This window comes from Pyrus communis, chromosome 7, assembly GCF_041283825.1.
Source record: "Pyrus communis isolate YQ-2024b chromosome 7, ASM4128382v1, whole genome shotgun sequence".
Taxonomy (NCBI): Eukaryota; Viridiplantae; Streptophyta; class Magnoliopsida; order Rosales; family Rosaceae; genus Pyrus; species Pyrus communis.
In genome coordinates, this window is record NC_142571.1 from 22,096,986 (window position 1) to 22,115,655 (window position 18,670).

Sequence of the window (18,670 nt, forward strand, 5' to 3'; positions counted from 1 at the left end):
TAGAATCCTCACTAAAAAATCCAAAAAGGATCTTGTTGGGCTCAAAAAATCAAAAAATCTCTCTACAGCTGCACCCTTTTCATTTCAAAGCTTCTTTCATTTCAAGGCTTTTTACAATATTGCAAACTCATGGTATATATTTCATTTCAAAGCTTTCTACAGCACCTCCCTTCCTACTTCACATTCTTTCCATAGCAAAACGAGCCCATCCAATCTTCTTCCACCGCTCAAACTAACGCATGTATGACTGAAGCTAGCATGATTTTATATTAGGCATTATATCGTTACAAATTGTTACACATGGGTCAAATAGCTAACAATGGCTCATGGACATGACTGATGCAAACATAAATCTCTTTTCAAAAGAATATCTCGAGTTGAGACACATGTTCGATTAATTTTATATAACAGTGAGACCTCCTATATCTTAGTCCAACTTGACCTCACACATTTCATTTGTGTGACAACTCTATTCTATTGGTAGTCCTAGATCTAGCAAACATGTTGTGTTTGTCATTTTCGTTCTTTATCTTAATGAATCGTATACCCGACTTGTTAAAAGGTCGTGTCGTTTCATGTCAGGTTTATAGGTCATGCAAGAAATTGTTATGCCTAATGTGTAAACTTAACAAACGAATAATGTTCGTATCGTTTACATATCATACATGTGTTCTTAATGAATTATCAATGTGTGACCTGATAATAATCCAATTCATTAATTAATGACCTCATAACAATCCAACTGGCACGATTTGACTCCAAAAATATTATTTCCGTACCATTTGTCTCGAATTAACTAGTCGTGCAATAAATAGACAGTCATATCAATCGTGCAAGAATGAATGGAATCATCCACAACCTCAAAAACCTCCTCTGTCGCGTGCATTCCAACAGTGTGCAGCTTTACACGAAATTATAAACCCCACATTCCTTCTTCCCCTTTTTTTTATTAATTTAAGGCAAGTCCTTTGTTGCAAGCAGAACGGAACGAGGCGGAAATCCCCTGCACCCTGGTTCACGGATCACACCAAATACTCCAAAAATGGACCCCGCAATACAAAATCCAACGCCTGCGATCCGTTCCCTCCCTACACCTGCCCGCATTGCAATTTTCCCGAACCCAGTCCCTCGAAACAGTCAACATATAAACCGTCGTCCCACACGACAGTTTGTCACCGCCCGGCGCTTTTCGCTAAGTCTGTCTCCGTTTCTCATTCCTTCTCTCTCAACCCAAAACGCAGACGCACAAGCCATGGAATGCAAGATTTCTTTCCTCCCTCACCTCCTCGCCTTTCTCTCTCTTCACCTCCTCCTCCTCTCTCCTCTCGCCGCCGCGAAGCTCACGAACCCTCTCGGGCTCGCCAGGTCCAGCTTCCCTTCCGTGCACGCGAAGCAGCTGATCAGAGCCTTCAATCTCTTCCCCGAGGAAGACATCAACATCATCGACGCCTCCGATTCCTCGAACGCCGCCGTCGCCGACGCGCCGAGGCTCGTCGAGAAGCGCTTTAGGCTCCCCAACCTCGTGGACTCCGGAGACTCCATCGAGGACCTCGGCCACCATGCCGGTTACTATAAGATCGAGCATTCTCATGCCGCTAAGTGAGCTTAGTAATCTCTTTAAATTTCGTCGTCTTTATGATACTTTGAACTGTTAATTTCGCGCTGCAAGGTGGATTTTAAGTAATTTAGGGGTTTTTGTTTTGATCTCATTTGAATTTTAGGGTTTTATGCAGAAAATTTATCCTTAGCTGGAACTCAACTTAAGACAATAGGTCCTCAAAATTATGCAGAATATTGGATTTTTTTCGATTGTATAGTGAATTTAGCTGCTCGTTTGGTGTTCTTACTATTCAATTTTTGTGGTAATGTAGGATGTTTTACCTCTTCTTCGAATCTCGCACCAACAACAAGGATCCTGTTGTTATTTGGTTGACTGGCGGTCCGGGGTGCAGCAGTGAATTGGCTGTATTTTACGAGAATGGTCCTTTCACCATCGCAAATAACTTGTCCCTTGTGTGGAACGAGTATGGCTGGGATAAGGTAATATGAAACTCTCTGTCACTTTATGCTTCATTGTTATGTTTGGATGTGATTGTTTATTGCCGGCGTGAGCAGTGTTAACAGATTGATAGTTGCAACCGCTATCTTTGAGTCTCTTCTGTTGACTAATTCATTTCTGCCCATATGACGAGATACTTACCACGTATGTGACTGAATATTCGATAGGAGAGGTTTTAAAACATGTCCTAGAATTATTTGTGGTAATATTTTGTTCCTAGTTATCGTTCATAGAACCTTTTCCAAATCATGTTGCACTGGAATGAAAGTGACTCGAAGAGACCTCTTCACTTATATTTACTTTTACCTGCATGATATCTGAGGCTGTCACTGGTTATATGTTTCCTACTTCTGTAAGTCAGAGCTTGATGCTGTTGGATGATTTGGGATGATCATATAATGTTAGTCATCCAAATAAGAATCATTTGGAAATGATGGAACTTGATGTCAGCTCATTCTTCATTTTCCGGAGACGTAACCAATTTTTTTTTATACATTTTCTGATTTTTCAGGCATCTAACCTTCTGTATGTCGACCAGCCTATTGGGACTGGCTTTAGTTATAGTAGTGACAGACGTGACATTCGTCACTCTGAAGATGGTGTTAGTAATGACCTCTATGACTTCTTACAGGTATGTCATTATCCTTCATTTATGAAGCAGTAATGTTATAATTTTCACAAACTGTCTGAGCTTTTAGTTTCCTATAAACATATCACCAAATGGCAGTTATTTTGTGTATGGAATATGTATACACATATACATACATGTATATACACACACACACATATGTATGTATAGATTAATGTCATTCTCAAACATCTTAGATGTTTAAGGTTTATTGCTGTAACGGATAGAAATATGACTTATTGCCTATCTACGGTATTAGGCCTTCTTTGCTGAGCACCCTGAGTTGACAGAGAATGACTTTTTCATAACTGGAGAATCATATGCTGGACACTACATTCCAGCTGTTGCTGCTCGAGTTCACCGAGGAAACAAAGCTAAAGAAGGAATTCATATAAATTTAAAGGTTATATATCTCAAATATACACTAGTTTGATAATTGTAATGGGTCATATCGTGGTTTATTAAGTTAAGAAAATCTTGTTGAACAGGGATTTGCCATTGGCAATGGGCTTACTGATCCTGCAATCCAGTATAAAGCTTACACAGATTTTGCGTTGGACAATGGCTTAATCACAAACACTTCCTATAATCTCATTAACAAAGTGCTTCCAGTCTGTGAAATGGCTATAAAGCTCTGTGGTAAGTGACATTTTAGTGGCCCCTTCCTCTTTTTTTTTTTTTTTTTCAAATTTCTATTACCGTGTTTTTATCTTTAGACCCTATGACATGCGAATTTGTTAATTAGAATTTGCAGTTCTTTTGATCGTTTTCATGTTAACGCGTTAGGGGTGGCTCCTTTCTTTTATATCTCATCTCCATGTATTTCTTTCTCTCTTTTCTAAGTTAAGAATGTTTTATTTGTATTATGCAAGAGTGTCTTTACATATTAGCCACATTAGTTGGTTACTGCTGCTGTTTAAATAAACATATACTTCTGTTGTTTCAGGCACTGATGGTAAAGTCTCTTGCGTGGCTTCGTATTTTGTTTGCAATACCATATTCACTAGCATCATTGCGAAGGCTGGAAACATAAATGTAAGAAGATCAGTTACTCATTATTATCAGAATGATTGCTCCTTAATCTTTATGTTGTCATTTTATTATTCTACATGTTCTTTTCCAAAAAAGCACGTGAAACTTATTGCTCTGAAAAATGGTTCACAGGACTCAATTAAAGAGGCGGAAACTAATGTGTTTCTACAATTGCATGTTCTTAAACTTTTTTTTTTTTTTTTTTTTTTTGCCTGAAGCTCAGCCAGGAAATATTTATTGTTATTAGCAAATTTCATGAGCATTTGGTATCCCACTAATGATCTGAAGTTTGACAGAATTTTTCTAATATTATGAATGTGCAGTACTATGACATCAGAAAGAAGTGTGAGGGTAGCCTTTGCTACGACTTCTCAAACATGGAGAAATTCCTGAACCAGAAATCTGTTAGAGAGTCACTTGGAGTTGGGGACAGAAAATTTGTTTCATGCAGCACTACAGTGTATCTTGCCATGTTGGTCGACTGGATGAGGAACCTCGAAGTGGGCATCCCTACTCTTCTCGAGGACGGAATCCAATTGCTTGTGTATGCAGGAGAATATGATCTAATCTGCAACTGGCTTGGTAGGCCTCTAAGCTTTATCTGATACGACATGCCAAACCACTCGTTAAATATATTTTCTTTTAATTTGTGATGTGTAATTCTTACCCGTGCATGTAAATTTGTATGCGATAGGTAACTCAAGATGGGTCCATGCCATGGAATGGTCTGGTCAGAAAGAGTTTGTGTCTTCTCCGGAAGTTCCTTTTGTTGTCGATGATTCAGAAGCAGGAGTTCTCAAGAACTATGGGCCTCTTAGTTTCCTTAAGGTCTCTTTCTCTCTCCTTTTCTCTTTACATATCTGGATTTCTCTCTCACACATGTCTGTATTCCATCCATCCATAGATAATGATTAATTACCGATCCCGATTGCTGAACTAGTTATACGGTATGCTACAAACAGGTCCATGACGCCGGTCATATGGTTCCAATGGACCAACCCAAGGCTGCACTAGAGATGCTGAGGAGGTGGACTCAGGGATCACTTGCTGAATCCGCAAGGGAACCAGAAAAACTGGTTGCTCAGATGTGATTTTGCGCGGGAACATGAACGGAGTGAAGAGTACAGGATGGATTTCCAGAGTTTCTCAATACGCTTGTAAATATTTGGCCTAGGCTGGTGAAGCTAATAGTGTTTCTTGACAATGTGCTACGTTTGCTTACACTACTTTTAAGATGAATAAGAAAGACTGCTTGTGGATAAATATCTGTAGTTTTATATACAATTTATGCCTTGGTTCTGTCTGTAAATTTGGGTGGTTGAAGTAATATGATCCTCCAACAGCCAACACAGAGCATTCACCCTTGCATACGAGATGGAAGCAGAAGGATATTCCTCTATCAGTCTCCGGTTACGAGAATTTATTCTACACTCGAGATTCGATCTTACAAGTTACAACCATTAGAATGTATTAACATACGATACACTTGCCGAATGCCTTGCTTTAGATTCCCGTATCTCTATATAGTCAGTCACCTGTAAGTGGCGGTTAGTTACTCTCCTATTGTTGTCGATCTTATGTGTCTTCTCGTGCAGATACAACAGTTTCTGAAACAGCTAGATGGAGAATTCCTCAAGATAATCATGTCATCGCTTACAAGAGTGGGATGAATGTTACGCAGGCATGTCTCCTGCAAAAAGCATGAATATGTGCAGTAAAGGAAACAGTATCAGTGAATTTCCATTTACTCCCCCGGCCGCTTTTTCTGTACATGAATATGTGCAGCTCAGCATGTCTGGTAGCAGGGGAGAACGTCCTTTTGCTGATATTATTACCTATATTCCATACGGGGTCATTCATAACAAACCTAGACCTTCCCTATTTACTCAGACTATCCTTGCAGAACGGGACTCCTTGTGTATCGGTAGGTGATCCTTGACCGTTGATCGCTGTTATACCTACATTTGAATTTGACCAACAGTTAAAAAGGCGATTGATCGCATAAACTTCGTTGCCAAGTTCAACTAAACATAGCAAAAATCCCAAAATATTTTCCTGATCTAAGAAAACTCTCGGACCGGGGAAATGTGGAAACACAACGGATGCTTGAAACTACGATCAGATGCTACAATGTGGAAATATTATGCCACCACCTCATCTGAAAATGAACATCAGGCATAATTGCATAGCTTAAGTATGTGTATCCAACAAGCAAAGATATTTGATCATGCTTTCCAATCAACACAAATCGAAACAAACTGCAACAAAATTTACGATCAAATCCCACATAATCTAAAACCCACTACATTTCTACTTTGTTGCTCAGCTAAACCAGCATCCTATGTAGCACGGATATGGATACGGATACGAATACAATAATACGACTCAGCGATATGATTATTTTTCAAATATTAAAATACGATACGGTATGGATACGTTAATTAAAAATATACATTGATGTATATTAATATATATATATATATATATATATATTAATAATTGTATATAAATAAATATATACGGCATGGATGCTAAAAAATATGCATTATTTTCTAATACAAATATATATGGCCTTATTTTCTCATAAAACGGAAGCCTTGGTTTGAAAAGAAAATATCACGTGACTTCAAAAAAATCCTAAGACCATCTCCAACAATGCCTTAAAACCTAAAATTTCCCTTCCCCCCCCCCCCCCCCCAAAAAAAATCTACTCCAACCCATGACCTAAAATTAACCTAAAATCTAAAACTTATTTTGAGGCCAAATACCAACCCAATTTTAGGCCACAAAGCAAAATGGTCCCACCAACTGAGAGTGAAACAACGGCTGTGAAGCCCACTGCCCAGCTCCCACGCGCCAGACCACCCACAATTCAACTGAGACTGACACAAGCTGGCCCACCCACGTGGGGTTGTCCCCCGGGTGTCAGCCCACTGTGTAGCCCAACGGCTACTTTTTTTCAATCCAACGACTGGATTTAAATGGGCCGTTGGTTAATCCAACGGTCCAGGTTCAATTTTTTTTTTTTTAGTTTTATATTTATGTATTTATTGAATCCAACGGCTTAGATCAAATATAATTAAATATAACAGTAAAAAAAAAAGATCTAACGGTCCAAATTTAAATCCAACGGCTAGAATAATTTTAAAAAATTATTTAACTTAAAATTCAACCAACAACTCTATAAATACCTATGTATTTGTTCAAACATCCACACAAAACTCACTTTTCTCCTACAATTCTTCCAATTTTTCTTTATACCATTTATTCTCATTTCTAGAATTTTCAAGATGGCAAAAGAGCATGTTAGAGGTCGTAATTGGACCTTTGACGAAGATATTGCTTTATGTTTGGCATGGATTTCGATTAGCGAAGATGGTGCCGTCGACACCAATCAAAATAGAAAGGTTTTATGGGGTAAAATCATTGATAAGTTCCATGAAAACTCCAACGCCGGTCGAAGGGAAGTTGGTGGTGTTTATGATCGGTGGAAGATTATCAACAAAGCGTGCACTTTATGGAAATGAAGTTTGGAGAGAGCCATGGTTGACATGCCTAGTGGAAGGGGCGCCTCAGAAATTGTGAGTTTATTTGTTGATATTTTAGTTGTCATGTATATAATAGTATTTTGCAACTAATTGTTTTTATGTATTTGTTGCATAGGGTGACAAAGCAATGACAATTTACAAGACAAGAACTACACCAAAAAATCAAGCTTTTAAGTTGCATCATGCTTGGAACATCCTCAAGGATTGTCCGAGGTGGGGAACCGATGCGAACCAACAATGTGGAAGATTATTTCATAATGAAGCCCTACCCCCAAATGATGTCAATGAAGGTGTGAATTTTGCCGACAATGAAGGTGTCGAACAAATGACCCCAACTTCTTCTTTTGCAAGGCCCCCGGGTAGAGATAAGCAAAAGGAAGCAAAGAGAAAAGGGAAGTCCCAAGATCCGACACGTGCACAATTTGCTAGCGATATGGCAATAATGAACGAAATCCAGTGCCGTCGGCAAGAAGAATCGGCCCAAATGCTTTTGGCCATGAAGGAACAAGGGGATAGGGAGCAAGAAAGGTACGAAACAAATTTGATAATGGAGGACCTCGACAAATACACTCCAGAGAGGAAGAGATACTTACGTGGTAAGCAAAAGGAAATTTTACGAAGGAATGCCACAAGGAGTATATTTCAAGATGATGATTCATCTCAAGACTATCACCCAAGTCCATCACCAAGTCAAGATGGTGAATATCATTATTAAGTTTATGTAGTCTATGAGTTTTCGATTGTATTAAGTTTATGTAGTTTATTAATTGTTTTTTTTATTATTTTTTAAGTTTATGTGGTTTATTAATTGTCTTTTTTATTTTTTAAGTTTATGTGGTTTATTAAATGTCGTTGGTATTAAGTTTATGTGGTTTATCTTGATTTTCATGTATTGATTTAGTGATTTTTCAAAATTTATCGGAATTTAAATATTTTTAGGTTAAAATGTTCATAAAATTAATTTAGGATAGTCTACATAATTTTTTTTTTAAAAAAAAAGTTAATTTAAAAAAAAAAAAAAGCCTTAATTCATTCTTTGATAATCTGGGGCTAAAATTTTAAGCCAGAAGGGTTGGAGTAGAAAAGCTGTTTCTGGGCTAAAACCTAAATTTTCTGGGCTAAATATTTTTAGGTTTTAGGTCACCATTGGAGATGGTCTAAGTACATAGCACAATAGAATCTGCCGCCGTCGCCTTCTTTCCAATTGTAGAACTTGCCGTTTCGACACTCTTCTACAGAGAGCTTTCTCTCTCCCCTTCCCGCTCTCTCCCCCTCCTCTGGTTAGATCATTTCATCGTCGAGTTGCTTTTGTTGCATATTCAAAATGTCGGATTCGCGTATCGACGACGCATCTAGATGTTCACTGGTCAACGAATACATTCAAATACATATCCGGAGCATATCAGCACGTATCGTATCCCATACCGTATCTGATACGGAATACGCTCTTAAGATGGCGTGTCCGTGCTTCATAGCCAGCATCACATTAACTACTTTTCTCAGTCAAAAACAGCAAAAACCGAACAAATCATCGAAACATAAATCGAAAAACAAAAAGAACATTGAAATCCCCTAATTCCAAACAAAACCCACCTCCCAAAATCAACTAAAACCCTTCACCAAATCACTCAATCTTCATCATCATTCTCACTCTCATCACTAAAGTAACCAGCTTTCTTCACAACCTTCTTCCTCTTCTCCTCTGCCTCCGCCCCTAACCACAACCTTAGATCAGCCCCATCATCCACCACCGACGCCCAATTATCATCCTCAAACCTCTCACCACCATTATCATACTCCTCCTCGTCCAAATGCATCATCATTACCATTACCACTACCACCACCACCGCCACCTCTCCTTACTCGCTTCGGCGACGACCGCTCCCTGGGCCCCAGCAGGTTCTTCGGGCACTCATACGACAAGTGCCCATCTTCGCTGCACTCGTAGAACCGACTCTTGTCCTTGTACTCCCTTTTACGAATGAATTTGGCTGCCCGACTGTTGTCAGCAGCGATAGAGGAGGAGAGCTTCCTCCTGTTAAGTATCTTCTCGTGCATCTCATCGGTGTGGGACACTAATTGGACGAAGGCGACGTCGCAACTTTGGCGGGTCTCGCGATTCTTGAGGACGGTGACTCGGGCGATCTTACCGAAGTGGGAGAAGAGGGTGTGGAGATCCGAATTGGTGAGGGAGTAGTCGAGGTTGGAGACATAGAGGGTCGATTTCGATGGCACTAAGGTTCCTGAGCCAGACGCACTTATTGTTTTTCGGTTAGTGGGTTTTGGGGGTTGTGGGGCAGAAGAGGCGTAACGATAGTAGAAGGTGTCATCTTCGTCTTCGTCGCTGTTCTTCTTCTTCTTCCTCTTTTCCGCCATTGTTGATGCCACTCTCGAAGCTCCCAACTTTCAGTCAGAGATGAGGACAGTAGGCCTCAATCAAAGGCGCATTCAAGAAACTTGCATCCACACCGCATACGGGGTGATTTTCTGAAGGACCTGATCAGATTTCACCTGGAAAATGAGAACCTCCTCAAAATGAATTTTAAATATTTTCAATTTTCTCCAATATCTTAACATAACTATTTCACCAAACAATATTGCTTGGAACAAAGTCGAATAGTTAGAGATCATATATTACACTTTTTTCCTATTCTTCCTTGTTTCATAATGAACAATATATCAAAAAGTCACACAATCTTCTTAGCCAAAAAAAAAAAAAAAATTCACATAATTGTTGCTTACCTTATACAATTCGCATGTCTCAGTTCTCAGACTCATAATGTTATAGCATACATATTCTTCTTCTTCTTCTTTGGCATAAAATGCCAAAAGCACTTGCATTTATCAAATCAACACTTACATGAACAACAACATGCCAACAAAAATTGACTTGAAAAAAACCCCATTGTCATATGTTTTATTATGTTGCTGATGTGATGTGCTCAAAATAAATGGTTAGATTGGCCCAAGTGTTACGTGTTCATGCATAAATTGATAATGCTGGTGGCAGTGTCATCATCTTTGCTTGTATATACCAGATAAGCAAACAAATCAACAAAAACCCATAAAAGCATCTCACATATGTAATTATATGAATGCAAGAGGACTTGACATCTTACTTGATAATATCATACTCGTGTCTATGACCTTGATGAACTTTTTAGGACACAAAAAATCACTATTTTTTCTTTATATACAACTCAGGCCAGGAAACACTAAAACACAACCCCTAAATCCAATTGAATCAGATGTAAAACAAATTCGAATGTAATTTTCTAAATTCAGCTAAAAAAGAATCTATTTGTTTCTAAAGCCCAATTATATTAAATCACAAATTTGAAGCAGATTTTGACATGCAATAGGTCAATAAGGTAGGAATCGTTTCATACTAACCTTGATGACGGACATCGGAGGAATCATCCAATTACCGTTGAAAAGCTTGAAGAGGAATTTCAATTTGAAAGATTTGGAGCAAAGCGTCTGCTTGGTGAAGAGGAGTCGCACAAGATTTTCAATTGGAAAACAAGACGACGACCAAGTAGGGAGAAATCAGGAGGAAAGAGATGACTGCGGGGCATTTTTGTCTGTGTCAAAATGTAATAATGCAAACTTAGCAGGGGTACAATAGGAAGCACACTGTGCTTATAAATAGTATTTCAGTGTGTTTTGGGTTTTAGTATAGATTAAACTAACAAAGATACCCCGCGCTCTGCTGCGGGTTTGAAACGTAACCACAATTTAACACACTTATCTCAAGTAATGAGACCAATTAATCTTTCCAACAATGATTCGCAACTAAGATTGGTCCACAAATCAATAAAAAAAGAAAGACCCCGTGAAAATCTGAACACTATTGCGGATCCATAAATTTTACCTGGAGTGGGCAACGTGCAAAACTTGCCAACATATTTTGAACAACATACACCCTTAAAAATTAGAACATACCACTATACTTCATAATTAAACCAAATTTAAATCAATAACCTGCGCAACTTATTGTTGTCACTTTTTATAATCAATGTTTTCTATTTTGTTTTTTTTTCCTTTCCGTTGGTCGAATTCTTTGCAACCTCTTTCTCAAACACAAACGTTTCTCAAATCTTCTCAATTTCATAACCACACCCATCTCTAAATAATTCAAAAACCAATAAAGCAATTTAAAACACCCATCTCTAAACAATTCAGAAATCAATCAAAACAACTGAATCTACGTTGTAAAATAATTCTTTCAATTTGCATTCATATTCTAATGAACTTACATTAAGTCAAGGCCCAAATATATCTGCAATTAATTGAAAATGGTCTAATTATATTAGAATCATGTTTGAAGTAGACTGACTCTTCCGTTGCCCAAATAACCACAATACCAACCAGAGCATACAAATTCAATCAGCCCAAAAGTTATAGAAATCCAACCCATTATAACTCCAATATAATACAGAATACCAATTTCAATAACCCCAACAGTTATTCAATTTCAATAACCAAGAATACTAAATTCAACTCGAATATAATCAATAACAACCCCAGAAGTTTAAATTCCTTACTTACTATGCTTTGGTTCAATCGAGAAAAGGGTATTTGGACCGCAATGTAGAAATCAAGAAATCAACAGGAAAAACGAAAATGGGTATTTTGTAAATAATTCTTTCAATCCTTGGGTATCCAGAAAAATCACTAGAAGATAAGAGCTTGTTTGGTACTCTACTTAAATCCAACTTTTTAAACTCAAAAACAATTTTCAAGTTTTAGGCCTTAAAAACTTGTTTGATAGAATTATTTTCAAAAACTAAACTCAAGACTAACTCAAAAATATAATTTATTCTCTAAAAACATAAAAAGTGAGTTTTTAAGCTTTTTTAAAACTGAAACTCACTTCTTTTTTTTCTTTTCCTCCTCCCCTCTCTCTCCAAATCTATCTCTCTCTTTTCTTCTTCTCTCCTCTTTTTTTTTTTTTTACCTTTTTCGTCTCTCCTCCAATCTACTCTTTTCATTCACTCGGTTCTTTCTTTCACTCATCTTCCTCTCTATCTCGTACGATTCTCTCTCTTCTTTCTCTTTCCTTCAATCATCTCTTACTTTCTTTCCTCCTCTCTCATCTTTCTCTCTCTCATGTGACCCCCTCTTTCTAGATCTTTTTGTCTAGTTTAAGTCGTAAGATTTAAAAAATTTAAATCGCAAACCAATCAAGTTTTTGAGTTTTTAAAAAATTGCTTTCAATACATGTTCTTAAGAAATGTTTTGAGAAATGATAAAAAATTTCAAATAGGATACAAGTAGGTGGTAAATTTTGTAAAGTATGATAAATTGCTTACCTCCCATAAAGACGCGCGGATGGAATGTTGATGCGTCGCGTTTCACGCGTGCGCTATGGTGCGAGTCGCCAGATTTGTGTGAACTTGTTGCGGCGGTGGTATGGGACAACTGGTGGAGCAGCAAGGAAGAGGCGGAGGAGATTGGGATGAGTATTCGCATTCGGTCAAATTCCAGAAACCAGAAAAATGACAAGATTGGTTCATCGCACGTGGATGTCACGTGAGATTGCCAAATCCGGAAAAAAAAAATAAAAGAAAAAAGAAGAAAACATTGTCGTTTGGAATAGAGCGATATGGTGAGAGACGAAGCCTTCTTCTTCTTCCAACGAATTGAAAGCTCAGTCGCTGATTGTTGTCTCTGGACAAATATGCAGCTGAGAACAAAAGCTTCAGGTGATTCCTAATCACATTATTCTTCTGCAATAAGACACCGCTTGACCAGTTCTAGGGTTTCCTCTGAGCCCCCTTCTCTAAGGGTACCATTTTGCCCTTTTGCTTTTCTTATTTTAGTTGTTTTTCAGCTTATTTGATTGAATAAATTAGTGAAAAATCGAATTCTGAGAATTGGGTATTGGATATTTTGTTGTTTCCTGAGATGGGTATTGGTTGAAATTTGAAATCTTTAGTTGTTGGCTTTTTGGATTAATGATTTCGTATTTCTGTATGCATTATGATTTCGAAGACAATAGGCAACAATTTGATTCGTAATTTCAATAGAGACTACCAGAAAGATTGAATATAATCTGTCAAGATTTGATGGACTTGTAACGTGATAAGAAAAATATGGAATTATTAATAACAATCTTAAATAGTCATTTTGTTTGGTTTTTTGCACTCGGGTGGAGTGTAGAATGAATATTTTGGAGTGCCAATCCGCTATAATACAGGCAGTTGAAATATAAGTTCTTATTATTTTGTGGTTGAGTTCATTCGACGTGCACAAACTGCGTGTGATTCTTAAGCCGAAATAGTATAGAGCCAATAAGTGTAGATTCCACTTATCCTTTTCAGTTGGTAATTTAGCTCTTGAGTGCCTTTCACTGTTAAATTTCTATATCGACTAACGATGCATGAAGCTACAAAGTTAATCGACTGTATTGATAAGTCTTTGTTGTTTCTTTTTTCGCGTGTACCATTTAACTTTTCTGACTTTCCTCTCTTCCTTTTTGGCCAAAACAGTGATGAACTGCCTTTGGCTTTGAAAAGATGCATGAGTTCTCCATCGTGGATGGCTTAGTGGAGATAACTGAAGGCTTGGGAGAGATGATTAGATACGTGGCAAATGAACCGTCAGTAGGGCTTTTTTATATTCACCAACACACCCAAAATGCAGTGCCCAATCTCGTTAGTCTTACAAGTAATGTTGCGGAAAGGTCTTGTGAAACAGCTTTGCACACTGAGGATTCGGAGGATTCCATAGCTATGTTGAGATCAATGAAAGAATGTGGATTCCCCGTTGCCGATGAGATGATTAGAGATATAAAGAAATCTCTAGTGCTTATGTCAACAAAAAAGCCGAAGAGAGATGTAATCCATCAGCAAACACCAGGTTTTCAGATGGGAAGAACAAGCTCTTGGAAGCCAACAAGTTGGGTTCGTTCCCCAGGTGATGCCCAACAGGATACTGAAAGCAGTTATTTTTCTACCGTAATCAAATCTGCCAGACAAAAGGCGAGTAGTTTCAAGTGGCCGCAACTTGATCCTAAAAAATTAACACAGACCTCTAGTTCTAACCCATCACTATCAGTTGCTTCTGCAAGCACTAGTTCATCTGAGCCAGATGTAGAACTTGAGGAGTTGCCCTTGTCGAGTCATGTTGCTGACGAACAACAAGAAGAACAAGCCGATGGTAGCTTGTCAAGTCCTCATTTATTATCAATGGCAGAAAACTACGATGAATTCAAGGCTGATAAAGAAAATAATCTACAAGAGTGGTTGGAAGGGGCCGGTAATCTAGATAATCGCAGAGGAGCAAGCGATGCAGAAGGATTTTAGCTTGTCAAAACTACGATACTGAAAGATCTTTAGCCTGTACATACCGTTGTGTTGCGTGTTATTCTTTGTGGATTGTAATGTATACACAATTATTTGAATATTCCAGGGTGATAACAAAGATTTATTCTCTGATTCTTATTGGTTCAAGAAAACTTATGGTATTTGATTATGGTGAGTGATTTGAGTTTCATGTGGATTGGCTACCATGAATCTTGAATTCCATCGTGGCAGGAGTTGTCAATCCACTGTGACTTCGTCCATCTCGTATCGGAGGATTGCGGTTGTGCTTTTGAAAGATGCACTAGTCGACTTCAATGTCCTCGTACTGACATCATTGTTGTGCTTTTGAATGATGCACTAGTCGAATTCAATGTAAAGCTAACTAGAAGCAGTAGTACTTTTGAGGATGGCTTCGTGGTATAAGCCTTCTGCAAAATAGTTTTCGTTTCAAATGGATCAAAATGTGCGAGAGTTCTCTTATCGTTCTCTTTTCTTTATCAACAATTGTTGTCCATGAGATTTGTCGTCATTGAACAGCCAACGGTTATAAGAATTCCGGTCCTAAAGCTGTCAAGAATGCCACGTCCTAAAACTAAGCATGTACAGAATTATCTGATTGCTATTACAAGCAACAAGCAAACAGTATTTACATGGCAAACACTGAGAAAATTCCAGGCAGCACTGGTTTGGGATCCAAACACTAATTAGTCATTCCATTGGTTTAGAGAAAGGCTTTCTTCCATTTTATCTTATAAAATCTTGTCTAAATTGTAGCACACGGAAAATCATAATCATGATCCGAAATCTGTTAATAGTTCAGTAAAAAAAACAACCGTAAATCCGCAAAGATTGCTTCCTTCACACGTTAATTTAACAAGTTGTGGACATGGAAAGATCACAACTCAAGTCTCATTCCACCAGTCACTAATCACTGGTGTCGCGTCATAAAAGCCCCCACCATGGGCAGCACCCGATTCTACTCCTCGCAATCAGCTTGACGAAAGTGCAATGGAAAGTGGGGGCATTATTCATGAGTTTCATCCTAAGTCCTAGGCCAAACATGTCGCTGCAATTGTTATCTCCATTTTATTCGGGCTTATTGGAAGATGGCACAGAGTTGCTCTTGCTCAATTCAATTGGATACCAAATTTCTCATTTACCTGAGTGGAGGAGAGCAAGCGCCACAAATTTCTTCTGCAATTGAGGATGGTGGCAGTGGTTATCTAGCAAAGAACATGCTGAGCAGAAAATGGATCTTGCAAGGCTGGTAACAGAAACTTTAAGCCTTCATGGTGGCCACTTGTCAGAGACTCAAAAGTGAATAGGACCCTTCCTATATGTTGGGCAAAGCATGCACTAGAAGGGCCAACTCCCTTAGGCTGAAGGATATAGATCTCAACTCTCAAGGCAACAAACTGTAACAAGGCTCATTGAGTGGAACCACTTTTTCAAGTTAAAGAAAAGTTGACATCTCACCCCTCAACAAAAAAAGGTCATCTACTCATTCTTCAACATGTCGGAATGATTTTGCCCTAACAAAATACAGAAAATAATATCAGATGTTTATCGGCAAAATTATATAACCATTTTGAAAACAAACGCAAAAGAAGAAAAGGAAAGATACAGCCATTACCACAGTTGGCCATATAAGACAATTCTGACCCACTAAATATGCATAGAGTAATAAGAATGTGTAAGGACCCCTTCAAGTTTACCTAGACCAAGTGCGTTGGAGGGAACTTGACTTGTGGTAGTTTCATCTGACAGTTTACCATTAACCCAAGTTTGAATTAGCACAAGGGGCTGACCCATTACCATTGCGCATTATTTTGGAATAATCAGCAGCTATCTAACGGTTGATATTTAAAAACTTGAACCATCAATGATATTTGGAATAATGATTGGGAGTAGTCATGATTAGATATAGCAAAACTCCAGAACTGGGTTTAGTGATTGCCTGCCTATTTCCTAAACATTGAAAAATACCAAGAATGGAAAAACCATGAGTATGGAATTGGTATTTAAGTGTATTTGGAATGATATTCACAGCAAAATTATATATTCTATTTTGTAAATCATTATTTATCATGAAAGTTTATATTCCATAACTAACTGTTGGGTTAACTATCGAACTTGAAGAACTTTAAATATGTATGGGAACTATGACTTCTTAACATATCATATGACCAAATCCCTTAAACAAAAAACCATGTTAGAACCATATGTATTTGTGTAATTTGTAGTCAAATATATGAGAAATGCCAAAAGGTAAAGCCACAAATCATATAACCAAAGTTAAAAGAATGAAAGGATTACCCTCGAGAATCTGAATAACCCAAGTCACAGCAATTGTAGGGGGCATGGTCTCAAACTTATGTGCAGCTTCATCTGCTACTAAAGCTATCAAAAGGGGACCGCCAGCAGCAGTTGCATAACTGTAAAACAAGAAGAACTCTCCTCGACGGCTTAGATCATCCGAAAGGTATCAAGATCTGTGCCCCAAAATACATGAAGAAAAAGCATTGCAACCTTATTCAATGGTCTGAACCTCACCCTCTTTATTCCATCAAGCTTTTTCTGAGGCAACTCTGGATTAAACTTGATAGACCCGCTTTTCAAAACCCCAAGCGGGTACCCTCAAAAACCTAGTTGCCAGCAATAACCTGCACTCCGTCACTACCATACCTAACGGTATTCACAATTCTCTCATATAAGATCGGCACATTCTCTGCCAAACCATGCACCAGCCTTCCATTACCTCAAGGCAAGAAGCAATGGTCTCCTCCCATGTCATATGGATCATCTTGGTCCCAAAATGCACGTGACAGTTTAGATATTAAATCTACATTTGCATATTTCAAATTTGCAAGATGCCAATTAAACAAGTTCACCTCCTCAGCATCTACTGCCTGCCAGAACATTTCCAGTGCTGCACTAAGAGACACATCAACTGAAACACCCCTCATTAACTGCCTAAGGCTACTTGCCTTATCTAATAGATGGTTAAAAGCTGCTTCCACCTTCATATCCATATCAGGGTCTACAGGCTTCCCATCAAAACTATAAAGTGGGCACTTGTCTCTCACTTTATGAAGCACAAACCCAATTGGCATGCAACAATGCCGAGTGGGTTCCTTAATGTGCCAGTTAAAACACTTCCACCTAAATCTGCAGCTACACTTAACCTAATTCCTCCCTCCATTTTCTTTGTATAACCCCGCCCACATGCATGCTTCCGGCCTTCCAAAGCTGTCACCTTAAACCCAAAACGCATCATTTACCTGGCAACAGCCAGACCAGCAAGCCAATCACCAATCACAATCACATGTGGTTTACTGGGCTCAGCCGGAATCTTCTCTTTAATAGCTGGAGCAATCCCAAAGTTAATATATCCATGTGAAACCATATACTTATAAGTAGATTCCAAAAGGGAATGGCAATGCTTAGGTATAGAATCAACAAACATCTCTTTCGTGACCCAATTCAACACATTTTCGTGCCATCTAGCAATTATATGGTTTCTAATGATAATGTAATTGACCTGCTCTATTCCCCTAATAACTTGAATTATCGGGAAATCGATTTCCTCTTCAGTGAGGGAATCGGCAGGAAAACCAGCCGAGAGGACGATCAGCGCCTTCGGCTGTGGATTCCTTATTGTTCACAATAATCTCGTCGGAGATATAAGGCACGGTTCTTGCAGAAGAACTAGGGTTTCCTACATTGTGTCTAGTCGAATGAACTCAAATGGAACTAGAAGAAGAACCAAAACCATTACTATTATCGTTTAAAGCGCCATTCAGAATCGAAAGCAGCTGAAATGACGTCACAACGCAATGAGGCCTGACTCGTCTTCGTTTCTTTGGGAAAGAAAGAAAGAAGATGGGCGGAGTTAGGGTTTTCGACTGTGTTTGGAATCGGCGGTGCGTTTGAATTAGGTTTAGGGATTGGACATTCTGGGGGCTCAAAAAGGGTGTAGGGGATCGGAGGAAAGGAAGAAAAATCATCGGGGAATTTGTTTGGTGGATCCATGGCAGTCCGTTCTAGATATGGTGGTGGTGGTGTGGGCGGTAAGTTAGAGGTGGTTAAGGAG

The 18,670-nt window shown here is 38.5% G+C and overlaps 3 protein-coding genes and 2 pseudogenes across 4 annotated transcripts; 3 read left to right on the top strand and 2 right to left on the bottom strand.

Annotated features, from left to right (window-relative positions):
* The first annotated feature begins 850 nt into the window (after positions 1–850).
* On the top strand, positions 851–4,982 carry LOC137733833 (serine carboxypeptidase-like). The gene is made up of 9 exons (XM_068473026.2): positions 851–1,599; positions 1,872–2,040; positions 2,571–2,690; positions 2,947–3,090; positions 3,176–3,326; positions 3,634–3,722; positions 4,043–4,301; positions 4,414–4,547; positions 4,682–4,982. Exons 1-9 carry the CDS (start codon positions 1,043–1,045, stop codon positions 4,808–4,810), a joined length of 1,752 nt encoding a protein of 583 aa, XP_068329127.2. The 5' UTR covers positions 851–1,042; the 3' UTR covers positions 4,811–4,982.
* Positions 4,983–7,154: 2,172 nt separating this feature from the next.
* LOC148695895 (uncharacterized) lies at positions 7,155–9,917 on the top strand. The gene is made up of 2 exons (XM_088696548.1): positions 7,155–7,300; positions 7,383–9,917. The coding sequence occupies exons 1-2, from the start codon at positions 7,262–7,264 to the stop codon at positions 7,980–7,982; spliced, it is 639 nt and encodes a 212-aa protein (XP_088552674.1). The 5' UTR covers positions 7,155–7,261; the 3' UTR covers positions 7,983–9,917.
* LOC137733834 (uncharacterized) lies at positions 8,807–9,643 on the bottom strand (annotated as a pseudogene).
* A 2,923-nt stretch (positions 9,918–12,840) lies between the features above and the next one.
* Positions 12,841–14,709, top strand: LOC137735713 (uncharacterized). 2 transcript variants are annotated; one of them, XM_088696550.1, is made up of 2 exons: positions 12,841–12,975; positions 13,762–14,709. In XM_088696550.1, exon 2 carries the CDS (start codon positions 13,789–13,791, stop codon positions 14,575–14,577), a length of 789 nt encoding a protein of 262 aa, XP_088552676.1. In that variant the 5' UTR covers positions 12,841–12,975; positions 13,762–13,788; the 3' UTR covers positions 14,578–14,709. The 2 variants fall into 2 exon arrangements, with proteins under 2 accessions (XP_088552676.1, XP_088552675.1); XM_088696549.1 differs by having other exon boundaries at positions 12,918–13,058.
* Positions 14,710–16,858: 2,149 nt separating this feature from the next.
* On the bottom strand, positions 16,859–18,609 carry LOC137734388 (protein FLOWERING LOCUS D pseudogene; annotated as a pseudogene).
* Positions 18,610–18,670: the final 61 nt, after the last annotated feature.